This window comes from Poecilia latipinna, unplaced genomic scaffold, assembly GCF_001443285.1.
Source record: "Poecilia latipinna isolate Pla-1442-1.1 unplaced genomic scaffold, P_latipinna-1.0 Scaffold208, whole genome shotgun sequence".
NCBI lineage: Eukaryota > Metazoa > Chordata > Actinopteri > Cyprinodontiformes > Poeciliidae > Poecilia > Poecilia latipinna.
Window position 1 is genome coordinate 124438 of NW_015112824.1, and position 12462 is coordinate 136899.

The following is a 12462-nucleotide window of genomic DNA, read 5'->3' on the forward strand; positions in this document are numbered from 1 at the left end:
GTAAAAGAGTTGGTGGAGATTTATCACTTGAAACGTCTCATTAGGTAAAAGCTGAGGAGTGTAGAAAATAAATCCAGCTCTAGGTAACAAACGCACACCGAAACTACAGCTGCTATAGAGCTATAATATAAATAGACGTTTAACATATTCGTCTCTGTGGAAAGCCAAATAAACAATTCCCTACTTTCACAATTGAGAATAAACTCCAGCTTTCAGGAGGTAATAACTAGCTTATGTCTCTCCTCTCCTTTGTGTTTCTCTCACTCCCGTCGTTGTCAAAAATCTCCCACCCTCATCTTCTTCAGACCATCACCGACAACAGCCCGATGCGTCGCTCTACCTCCAGTCTGGTCCACGGGCGTTCGGGTCGTGGCGTGAGGCTGGACGACTACTCTCTGGAGAGGGTGGTGTCTGAGGAGGGGAGGCACGGCGGCGGGCGCAGGCACAGGGACCGAAGTCATCGCACTTCGCAGCGATCGCTGACCAGATACACGGACGCCGACACAGGTGACTCGGTTGACCGCTCCTTTTTTAATTTAAGGATAGCCGACGTCAGATAAGTCATGATGTGTCTGTTTGTTTTCAGTTGTAGAAAGTGGAACATTAATGACAAAAATGACAAGGCAGCAGAACTCTGAACATGTTGAATATCAAGTGTTATCACGAAGTTGTAAATGTGAAGCTGCAGGATTTCCTGTGATAATTAATTTCAGTTACAAAATTCCTACAGGAGCACCGAAACGCTTCAAACATTGCCACATTTTGTCGCAACACAATCGCCAACTTCCATGGATTTTATGGGGACCGACATGAATTAGTGCTATAAGAGAAATTACACAACTTACATTTTTTACATTGGGAGATTGGGAATCGGACGAAACTTTCAAGAGAAACGGATCTTATTTAACTCCACAAATGTCTGAGAATCAGACTAAATATAGCATCATGGTTGCTTTATTTAGCATTTAGCATATTTTTAGTGACTTTGTTGCAATATTTAGCAACAAAATAATTTGTATCAGTCAAACTCAGAACCAAGCAGGTCAGACTTTTCAAAAATTGTGATGGTCCAGAACGCTGCATTCACAGTGGACCTCTGACACAGCTATGTGGTTTGCCTTTATATTCAGAGTTTCTTTACTCAGACACCAAAAACATAGAAGACCAAGAAACACAGTAAGAAAAGGTTGTAGACAGTATTTGAACAAAGGCCACATCAGTATTTAAATGAGGTAATTAGATCCTGCAAAATTAATCTACATGGCTGAAATGATTCAAGTTTTTTTTTTTTATAATTGTGAGCTGGTGAATAATAGGCTTGGTGGAAATCCTGGGAGATTATAAAAGCCGGAATATTTCTCTTTGAATCCACTTCCTACTTCTTGTGGATTCCTGGATGCTATTTTTATTTGCTCGTGTTTTAAAGTCTACCTTCTTCCTTCTGTAAGAGCATCAAGAGTCTTTCTTATATGCCTGGTGCCTGAACTAAAAGCTTTTGTAACCTTCATGTCTGACTTTGACAGGTATCCTATCTATTTCATGTCTAGGTCTGGGTACAGACCTCAGCACCACCACACAGTCAGGTGACCTGCCTCCCAAGGAGCGTGAGCGGGACCGCGGGCGCACCAAGGACCGGCGTCATCACCACCATCATCACCGCCATCACAGCTCAATGGACAAGGAGCGCTTTGATCGCCACGACTACCCACATAGACACCCCCAGGACCGCCACTGGTCCCGGTCCCCCAGCGAAGGGCCAGATGGGAGAGGTCACAGACAGGTGAGCGCTAAAGTCACCGAGATTTCACAGCAGTTTTCCAAAAACAGTCACAAATAGTTTGTCTACTAAATTCCCATGCATGTGAAATATTTTTTTTTTTTTTTTTTTATCTAACAGAGTTCAATTTAATACACAGTATGTTTTCTGTTATCCTCATTGTTTGTTAGCTATTCCATTTTTCTCACCGGGTAAACATGTAGACTCAGACTCAAAATTGGCACGTTTGTTACTTTTCCTGGTTGTTTGCTTTCACAAACCAAACCCTTTGAGCAACATGTTTACCTCCTCGCCTGTGATGGCGCTGCACCAAGAACCACTGAAGGATACAACAACCTCTGAAGAAGACACTTTTTCCTTCAAACCAAAATTTAGTGGCAAGAGATTTTAGCAGTTGGAGGATTTCTCTTTTGTCTTTGGGAAAAATCCACAAGCTATTTCTCCTGCTGGTTTTAGACACGTGCGTTTCTTCATGTTGTATTTACCCAGAATGCCTAGCACAATAGTCCACTCCTGCTTTTGCAGCGGTCTCTGGTCCACTTGCATCCATATATGCATTCATACTGCACTGGAGTTCACTTAAACTGAACCTAGACGTTTAGGCGGACCGGAGTTGGCTTTTTTTGGTCACACCTTCCCAAACAAACTGGACCGTCCAGGCAAATGAACCAGAGTTTGATTAAAGCAGACTAAACAGGGCTGGTGTGAAGTTGGATAAAATACTTAAACTTTAGGAATGTAACACCACATTCTGGTTGTACACTGCGATTGACTGCGATTGACTCTCTGTGCAAGTTCATAACGCAGCTTATTTTGAAGCTGCGTTATGAACTGTTCACTTAAATTCCTGCCCCTAAATCCAAGATTCCCAGTTGTTCCATAATCCAGGTTCAAAAATGTCTTGTAACACAAAGACTGTTTTGGTTGGACAGGAGAAATCAGTCCACAGAACTTACCCATGTTTTCTCCGTAGATGATCATCAGTGTAAGAGTTAACAGTTCTTTCCATGACCCTAATTATGGATTTCAATTCATGTGTTATGTTTTTTAAATTATTTTTGTTCTTCTTTATTTCTTTGTCCTCTTTTCTGCAATCTGATGTTGTTTATTGCCTTCAATTTGTTGCTTCATTTACGTCTTAACAAATTTTCTATCTATTTTAATCTTATTTATCTCAGTCTAATCCAATCTACCTGTTTTTATCTCTCTGTATCCATTGCTGTTTTCTACTCTGGTCTTGTTGCTGTGGTGTGTTTTGATTTTCCTTGTTTACATTTTGCTGTAGGGCAGTAGTTCGGTAAGCGGCAGCCCGGTCCCCTCCACCTCGGGGACCAGCACTCCACGGAGAGGCCGCCGCCAGCTGCCACAGACTCCTGCCGTCCCGCGCCCGCACGTCACCTACTCCCCCGCCGTCCGAAAGCCCCTCTACGGCCCCCCGGGCCCGGGTCGATTGCGCTCCCCTTCCCCTCGACACTTCTCTCCGCCGGACCACGACCGGGGCTACCACCACCGGCCCCCGTCACGCCACGCCTCCCCGCACCACGGCGGCTCCTCGTCCAGGCACGGCTCACCACGCTCGCCTCGGCACCAGTCACCTCACTCGCCGCTCCACGGGTCACCTCGGTCTCCGCACCGGAACCGCTGGAGCGGACCCCCGCCGGGGGACAGCCTGGAGGGTGACGGGCCCTTCTACGAGAGGGATTACGAGTACGAGCGGCATCATGAGCCTCCCGCCTACGAGCAGAGCCTCTCCCATGGCAACCCTCATCCGCACGGTGGAAACCCTCACCCACACCCACGCTCACCAAGGACTGCTCGTCACGGGCCCCCGCCGCCCCCTCACCCGCATCCACGTAGGGTTCCTAATGGCTACCGCTCATCCTCACCTTCCCCGCATAGGAGGGGACCACCAGGGGCGCCACACCCTCACCACAGGCCTCCCCATGCCAGAGGGCCCCGCAAGGGCCTACATGAACCTTACAGTGAGACGGACGAGGATGACTGGTGCTAACGACGGCATGAGATGCAGACAGCAGAAGATGATAAGAACCATCACCTCCAGTGCTCTGGCACATATGTAAACTTTGAACAATGTGACGGTAAAGTTTCGGAGAGCCCCTCTGCTCCCCCTTTAAACTCTAAAAAAAAAAACGATGCAAGGGTGGAGGTAGAGGGACAGTGGTGCTGCTCGGAGCCTTTTACACATTTTGCAGAAAAATCAAATCTTTGACAAAGCAGCGCATGGTTATGCTAATCTCGAGAAAGTCCGGAGAACTTAGTAGGCAAGGCCAGGGCACAGGTTGACCTCTGCCTCTCAGAACTAGAGTTCCCACAACCAGCCTTTACCTGCGAGGTCTAGGCTAAAAGGGGAAAGAGAGTCGAGGGAACAGAGGTCCAAGGATGAGCATGAGGTTCTAAAACAATGTGACGGGATCATTTCAAGGCCTAACAGGCACTTTGCTCGGACTGGCACCCGACTGCTTAGGTGAGCGCAAGCTCTCACTGGCCGGACTCCTTCAGAAAACAGAAAATAAGCTGAAGTGAGGAGTACACCCTGCTTAGACTCTGCTCTAAAACAGACACCTTTAGGGAGAAAAAAATGATGTAATAAAAAGCCAGGATCCCCCCCACTAACCCTTACATGCCAAGCTATGCCTCCAGAAAATGAAACTTGAACAATGAAGAAGACGGTGAAACTTTACATGACAGTGACAATTAAAAAAAACTAAATAAATAAAGGGAGTACTTTTACTTTATCTTTATGATCTCTCTGTGTCCAAGGCAACAGAACCTAGGAAGCTCCACCTATACTGCAAAACCCAGCCAATCACAGCGCTGGCTGATGATATTCGATGAGTTTTATCATCTCTGTTTACTGTTACGGACTCACTTGATGGGGGATGGAACTGCTGTGACTGCAAAGCCCAACGTGGGCTTCACTTCTTGGAAAAGACGCAGCGGGAGGACGGGCCCAGGTTACTGGAGAAGGGGACTGGTCACTCTGTCAATCCTTTCCCTGACCAACCCAGCATACAGAGAAACGGGGACCTGACAGGAAATGACATCACAGATATTGGCGGGTGGTAAGAAGACAGGAAAGGAGGGATGGGGGGAAAAAAAGAAAAACCAGACTAATTTCTTCAGTATTTCTTCTGTCGATTACTTCTTCTTGTTCTTCTTCGGACATTCGGAGCTTGGTTCTTCTGTTGCATTCGCTCAGCCTCCTTTGATCTTTTTCAGAGTTCAAAAATCGATGGAAACCTGCATGATTGATATAATCCATACTAGAAAGGAAATCTAAGCGGTGCGGGTGGGAGTGGGACCAGGGGGGCTTTATAGGAAACTTTAACTTTTAGGTTCACAGAAGAAGTTATCTTCTTTTCAGACTCTCTCTCTCTCACACACTTTTTTTTTTGTCTGACTCAAAAGTCATTTTTTCAAAGATTTGTTGTGTTTTTTAACCTGAAGCAGACTTTAACAGATTGACAGGTTTTTCACTTGTCTCAGTTTTCTGTTGAAAACTCAGCTTCCGCAAAACCTGGCAAAGAGACGAGCAAAAGAAAGTAAAACGTTTACAGGGTCATGCTGGTGTCCTGTCTTTTGAGAAACACACACTTTTGAGAGGGAGAGAGAGAGAGAGAGAGCAGACAGAAGGAAACTTCTACCACACTTAAGTTGCTATTGTTGATAACAGAAATTAATAATGATTTAATTTCATCAATGTCAATGCAAATGAGTGACAATGATGATACTGGTGACAATTGACTGAATGTTAGAACCGTTGATGTAGACTTGCTGTCATGTTGATTGGAGTTCAGATATGCCGTGTTCATCTATTTTTATTTTTTTTCCATCCCTTATGTTGGTATCCCGTGCTTAGTGATGTCTACCGGGTTCCCGATAATCTTCGTGCAATATTTTTATTTTTGGGAAATGATGGTTTTATGAACATTCACTCGGCAGAGTTGCGTGTTGTAACACAGCTCTAAGCGAAGATGCATTCTCTCTCCAGGATAGTGGAGGGCGGAGGTCAGGGGAGCCTCAGTACCTGTCCTGCAGCAACCCGTAAGGTCTCATCAAGCCAACCCAAAGATCAGTAATGTTTAGACTGAAGGAGTACAACACATTGAGAATGTGAAAGCTGATTTTACATGTTTCTTCTTCTTCTAGGGTTGACATCGTCCGACTTATTGCCAAAAAAAAATCTATGAATCTCAAATCCTTTTTTGTTTGTTTGTTTTAGCTCTATAGTTTAACTGTGGGGTTAGTTGCCAGCACTGAAAGCACAGCATTGGTGGTACAGGGTTGGCGTCAGTCAGTGTTTGAGACGGTGTTTTGGCCACTAGAGGGCAGTAATCGGCACCCATTTTTCCTCTTCTACTGGACGGTGACTTTTTGGCCACATCCTGATCTCTCACCGTCCTGCAGTCGACTTTCCACTTTCTATAAAAGTTGTAATAAACATGAATCCGATTCTTCGTCAGGAAACACTGATATGCCCTGAGAGCTGCCGTATCTTTTCATTCGTCATTCCATTTTCCCCCCTGCCCTTCCTTCGGCCCTTTCCGTGAAGATACCCGGCCCAGTTCAGTAACTTTGTAGCACATCGGAATCTTTCGCTGCCAAAACAAAAAACATACAAAAAAATGCTTTAACAACCAACTTGTTTTTTCTCATCTAGCTTTTTGTCAATTCATTTGCTGTTCTGTTCGTTTAGCTTTTCAAAGACCAACATTACAGAAGAGAAATACCTTGGAATAACATTTTAACCCCTTATGTTACGAGGAATGACAGTTATTGAATGATCAATAATTCTAGACTAAAAGAATAGAGCATAGATAGACTTAGTTTATTACCTGAAGATGAATATAGATGTAATGTTCTAGATGTAGTTATAGATAAAACACAAAGTATAAATAGAGTTGCAGATGTTTATTTATTTTGCGTACTAATGCTACTTTTTTCACGCAAATTGCAGAAATCAGAGACAAACCGCAGCACAGACACATTTTGACTCTATGCAGACCTTATTTACATCTCCAGAGGGGAACTTGCAGCCCCCAGCGCTGCAAAAACAAATCCATTAAACAGGAATCGGCACATAAGAGATGACATAAAGACCGACACCACGTTTTCACCTCGTCACACTACATCGCATCCACAGTGAGGTTTACTTTTCACGTACATCTGTTGCTGCTTCTGTTTTTTCCCGTGGCGGATCCGTTCTCCCTGTTTCTTGAAGTTTGTTGCCTCCGGGACGTGATTTTTTTTAAGCATAGCATGGTGAATCGGACTGGGGACTGGGCTTATGTTTTGTCAGTTCAGTGGAAGCAAAGGGGTGCTTACCATAAAACCTTCTGTCCTCACCATCCAAGAAGTTACAGCAGGTGAGGATTGTTCTCCAAAGCCCCCTACAGAGCCACAGTGCCTTCTGTATCTGAGTCACATTCATCACCCCCCATGAGCCCCGCACCGCCTGCCTCCCCAGTCACAGTTGCTCTCATCAGTAACCCCTCTCCCCCTCCTAGTGTAGTCGACGTGATCAACCATGCTACGCCTTAAGATCAAATCTCACCAGCTCCCATGCTAACATTTAAAACGGGGAGTGTGACGATTTTGAGACTGGGCCACGTCAGGAAGCAAGTCAAGAGACTAGGCTAGATGCACATTCAGAATGGGCTGAACTATTTAATATCTCCCATTCAGGCACTCAGTTTTGTAACAGCTACCAAAAAAAGAAAAGAAAAATAAAACCCTCACAGCTTCAATCTGAGCCTTGCGGTTTTTGACTTTTGAAGACTCAACGGCCATCGTCTCCAGATCCCGCTAGCTGGCTAGCCCCTTTGGCTTCGGCATGGCTCCAGTTTATGTCCATCCCGCAGTTGTCCTGTGTACAGTTTGCTGATGATGTACTTAGAGGTTTACAGAGGTGCGAAGCTGTTTGCTTACTTCTCAGGTCCCTCTAGAGCTAGGTAGCTAGTTAGACCATGTAGGGAAGAACCCGCTATAGATCAGGCAGCTCCCGGTTTGAGTTATTGTATGGTTTTTACTTGGCATGGTATCTTGTTGTTGATCTCACCCCGCTCCTTTCACCACAAGTACATCATAACACACTTCAAGCTCTTACATTTCCATCTAAAGCCTGCAGAAGTGCTGCTGAAACGACACAACTTTTCATTTTGGCTCCACTTGCTCGTCCGGAATTGTAACAGCGGATCCCAAAAGGCAGACACACAACATTGCCCTTGTGTGAAAGCATACTGTGTGTATGAGCTTTTTCCAAAATACTTATCCCATTAGTTTGGAAAAAGGCAAACATCTAGTATTTTTTGTCAATTTTTTTTAGTATCTAATTGCTTTATGAAACAGTTTAGGGGGGAATGCAAGGTTGTTCTTTTTTCATCACCTGTCTTTATGTCTGCTTTCTGTCACTCTTTACTGTTAATATCTAAGTAATCTTTCTTTTTTCATTTCTTCTTCCCCATGGGATGAAGAGAAAATTAACAAGCGTACCACCCATCCGCTCAGTCGGCTGTGAAATTGTGTCAGTGGGTCATTTGTAAGGTAATGTGTTGACAAAAACACAAAAAGGGCTCTCTTTTAAAAAAAATAATAATAATAAAAACTACACAGTGGGGATTAATGTACAGTAGTGCTGCCAAAAGTTGTGTTTATGTAGCTAAAGCCACGCTGAGGTCTCCCCTTTGTACAGCACTATATGTGTGTGCATGCGTGTGTGTGTGTAGGGAGGCGGGACATTGGAGCGGGGGCCAAAACAGGACAAGTGGCTGATGTTGTAGGGGGCGGGGGGCGAACTGTTTCGGTTGGAGGGTGGCTGCTTCTGGTGGAAGCAGCAGCAGAACTTTCAGTGATGTTGATACACAATTTCACAATGGCACCAGACCACTTTTTAAGCTCACGCTCAAGCCGCCATTTTTCCACCATCATCTGATCCTCATCTGTTCCTGCTTTGAGAGGGGCAGGGCTACGGCTGTGACAGGGAGACGTTTTACTCTGTGACTGTGTGTGTGCGTGTGTGTGTGTGTGCATGTGTGTGTGAGTCGACATGTGTTCGCTATGGTCACGTTTGCTAAGGCTGAAACTGTTTCATCAAGTTACATTCTCTCTTCACACTAACGCAGACATCGAAAAAACAAAGTAAAAAAAAATCTGAGATCCTTTTTGTGAAAAAAAACAAGCTTTAATATGGACTAGATATATAGAATGATGTAGAAACCCACCTTGCGCTGGTAATACACCAATATTGGAGGATTTGATGGGAGTTTTCTCTTTCTTCCCACTGTCACCATTAAACTTTAAAATAGAAACTCAAGCCATTACTGACTGAAATTAGTCTTTTAAGCCAATTTTCTTACATTTTCTTCTAGAAAAATAAATCCTAGACTTAGATGGAAAAAGTGGGTGTGAAACATCCCTAAAGAATTAATGTGTGATTGGTACAAAATGTGCATGACGGGAAAGAGTTGTGTACAAAGCGACCAAAATCACAGGTTCCGAAACTGCAAGTTGACGAGATGAACAGCAGTTTCATTAGCTTATAGCACTGCTTCTGAATGAGCCCCAGCTTGAATGTACTGCACTTGTATTAGGATTTTTTATTTTTAAACTAAATGCCAATACAGAAAGGTTTTCGGAAATAACGAAAAGACTTTAGTTTTGAATTAAAAATTCAGAGCAGATCTCATCTGATTCACCAAAGCTAAGCTAACATTGGTGCTTTAGCTAAAAGGCTAAAGCAGCTTTTCACTGCCTTAGCTATGCCCAGGGTTGGATGTACCGTATTTGTATTACATTGTTTCTTTTTTTATTATTTTTGAACTAGTTGCCAACTCAAATTCAATGCCAATACACGTTTTTTCAGGAATAATGAAAAAAGCGTTAATTTTAAGCTAGATAGTCACAGCAGATCTGATCTGATTCACCAATGCTAAGCTAACATTTTTGGAGGGGATTTTCTATAGCGTAGCATGGCTTTAGCTGTGCCCTGGATTGAAAGTGTTTGTTTTTTTTTATTTTATTTTTTTTATTAAATATGAATACAACAATGTTTTTTTATTTACGAATAATGAAAAAAATAAATCTTAATCTTAAGCTGAATACTCAGCAGCTAAAATTTGGGGATTTTTATCTATTGCCTGAACTACACTTTTTTTTCCTATCAAAAATTGCGTTAAAATATAACCAAAAGTTTATAAAGCATATTTTAACATTGAAAATACACATAAATTCTTCCCCCACAAATACAAAATTTTAACTTAACTTGTAATGATACAGTTTAGAAAGTAAGCAACTTTTCACCCCTATCCAGGGAAATGTCAGCTGTTTAACTTTTTAATTTATTTGATTAATGGCCTAACTGATTAGATGTTTCAGCTCTTGTTGTGTGAGTGTTGTGTGACAATCCATTCATTATCATGCGTGTGTAAGTGTGTCGTCACACCATCAGCTGCAGAAGGTAACCCTCAGTGCCTTACACTGGACAGGACATGATGACTCTCTCCACTCGTGGTTGTTACTGCATCATCATCTCCTCTGTTTCTCACCCTTACTCATTCCCACCCTGGATGGGTAAGAACTGTGTGGTTATATGTGTGAGTGTGTGTTTGTTTGTAGTACCTTGTGGGGACCATTTTCCTGACACTACATTATGGGGACCCACTGCGTTGTGGGGACCTAAGCCTGGTCCCCACAAGGGGAAATGCTGTTTTTGGGTCAAAGGTCAGATTTAGGTCTAAGGTGTGAATTGAGTTTTGGTTAGGGTTAGAATAAGGGTAAGGTTTAGGCTGTAGAAATGAATGGAAGTCAATGGAAAGTCCCCACAAAGATAGCCACGCAAACGTGTGTGTGTGTTGGTAGATGTTTGAAAGAGTGAACTGTGGGGGAGTTGGTTGATAATCTTGTGTTGTGTTACTCATCTTCTCACCATGTCTCATGTCATCAGATGTGCATTTTGGCTCTGTAATTTCTGTGTAGATATTCCATAAAGTTTCTGGAAAAACTCTACTGTGTTCATCGTCAGTAATTCTGTTCTGCTGTCTTATTTTCCTCATTCCCACTCCTTACACATTCTTCATGTTGTACCATTTGTGAACACTAGGTAGCAGGATTACACTTTTTTTTAATTCCGTCATCATCAGCGAGACATAGAAGACTGAGTGAGTTAATGCTTTTCTGTGTGGGTGTGAACCTGTGAGGGTTTGTCTGTCTGCAACATGACTGTGTGTTTCTTGCACTTTATGGAGCCAAAAAATGCTTTAGAACTGATAAATATGGGCATTGGTTTATTTACCTTTATTTTTGGGCTCTAGCATTCAGAAATTATTCTATATTTTTTTTAAAATTGTAAATTCAAATTTTTTGTTTTGAGAATTTCTTCAGCTATATGTAGCAGGCATTTTTATCATTATTTATTTATTTATTGCAAATTGCCTTGCACTTATTGAAATAAAAGCCTAGTCCACACGTAGCTGGAAATGTAGGAAAATGAATACATTTTTATGTGTTCTGGCCTTTCATCCAATAAAAATCTGTTTAATATCAAAAAATATGTATAAAAACTCCAACTAAAATGGAGATTTGAGAAAACTTCCTATTTGTTTTTGCGCGTGTACATGGGGTAAACAGACATTTACGTCTACGACAAATAATACGCCAAAATATCCACATATAGCATACAATTCCCAATCAACTTTGTCTTGTGTTTTCTTATCTTTATATTCTAATACGCTATTTAAAAGTAGTTCAACATACACATCCGTCCAACTTCCTGCCCCCATGTTAAATTCCCAACAGGTTGTTTTTGAAGCAATCTGATTGGCTGATGTAGGCTTTAGCTTTCCGCTACACTGCCCCCTATGTGTTTGGCATGTTAAAACAACGCTCACGTTTGGATTTGAGCATGTTTGTGTGGATGAAATCTTTTCTGAAACCGATCCCATGTGTACGATATTTGTTTGAACAACATGAGATATTCAATTTTTAATAGAGGTCCAGCTTCATGTGTACAAGGCCTTAAGGTTAATACTTCTAATCTGATCTCTGAAGCAACAAGTTTGGCTGCATAAACTTTACACGGACGTTCACAGTGTCTCCTCCTGCCGCCTCCGCATCTCTGAAGAGCCCTCTCTCCATTTCCATTTCTCTCTCTACGTCTTTCATCCTTAATCTCATCTTCTCCGTTTGTTTCCACAAGCTCACCCGAGACAAGTTGCTTCAAGGGATTTTATCCTCAGCATTTCATTCTCAAAGATGCCGCAGGCAGATCTATAAAAAAAAAAAAGAAAAGAAAATACCTGAAAGTTCCAAATGTTTTTAACAACAGATCATATTTATTTGTTTTCCTGTTTGTGAAACTATCAGACTTAACATGTTTTGTATACCAATATTTTAGATGAACTGAGGAATAAACTTTTTAAACAAAATAGTTTAAGATAGTCAAAATCCACCAAAAATGATGCTAAGCTAGAAAAAAAAGTGAAAATCTTCCAGAGGAAATTGTTCAAAACATACAAATTTTGAGAGAGGATTAAATAACAAAGGCTTCAGGCGAACAGTTTCCTACAAATTGTCGAACATTTCAAAGGACTCAATCACAAAGTAGTGTTTCTTGTGCAGAGATGCAGCGGGAGGAACTCCCTGAAGCAATTGTGAAGCATCCATCTCAT

At 42.4% G+C, this 12462-nt stretch overlaps 1 protein-coding gene across 18 annotated transcripts in view; it reads left to right on the forward strand.

The window, feature by feature from the left end:
• The window catches only part of cacna1ab (calcium channel, voltage-dependent, P/Q type, alpha 1A subunit, b), a 105501-nt gene extending 95835 nt beyond the window's left edge, over positions 1–9666 (forward strand). For 12 of the 18 annotated variants that reach the window (XM_015031431.1, XM_015031441.1, XM_015031440.1 and 9 more), the window contains 3 exons: positions 306–507; positions 1524–1780; positions 3063–9666. In XM_015031431.1, coding sequence (XP_014886917.1) covers positions 306–507; positions 1524–1780; positions 3063–3788 — 1185 coding nt within the window. In that variant the 3' untranslated portion in view covers positions 3789–9666. The remainder of the gene's footprint in view (positions 1–305; positions 508–1523; positions 1781–3062) is intronic. The other 6 variants (XM_015031439.1, XM_015031443.1, XM_015031444.1 and 3 more) reach the window with 2 other exon arrangements.
• The last annotated feature ends 2796 nt before the right edge of the window (positions 9667–12462 follow it).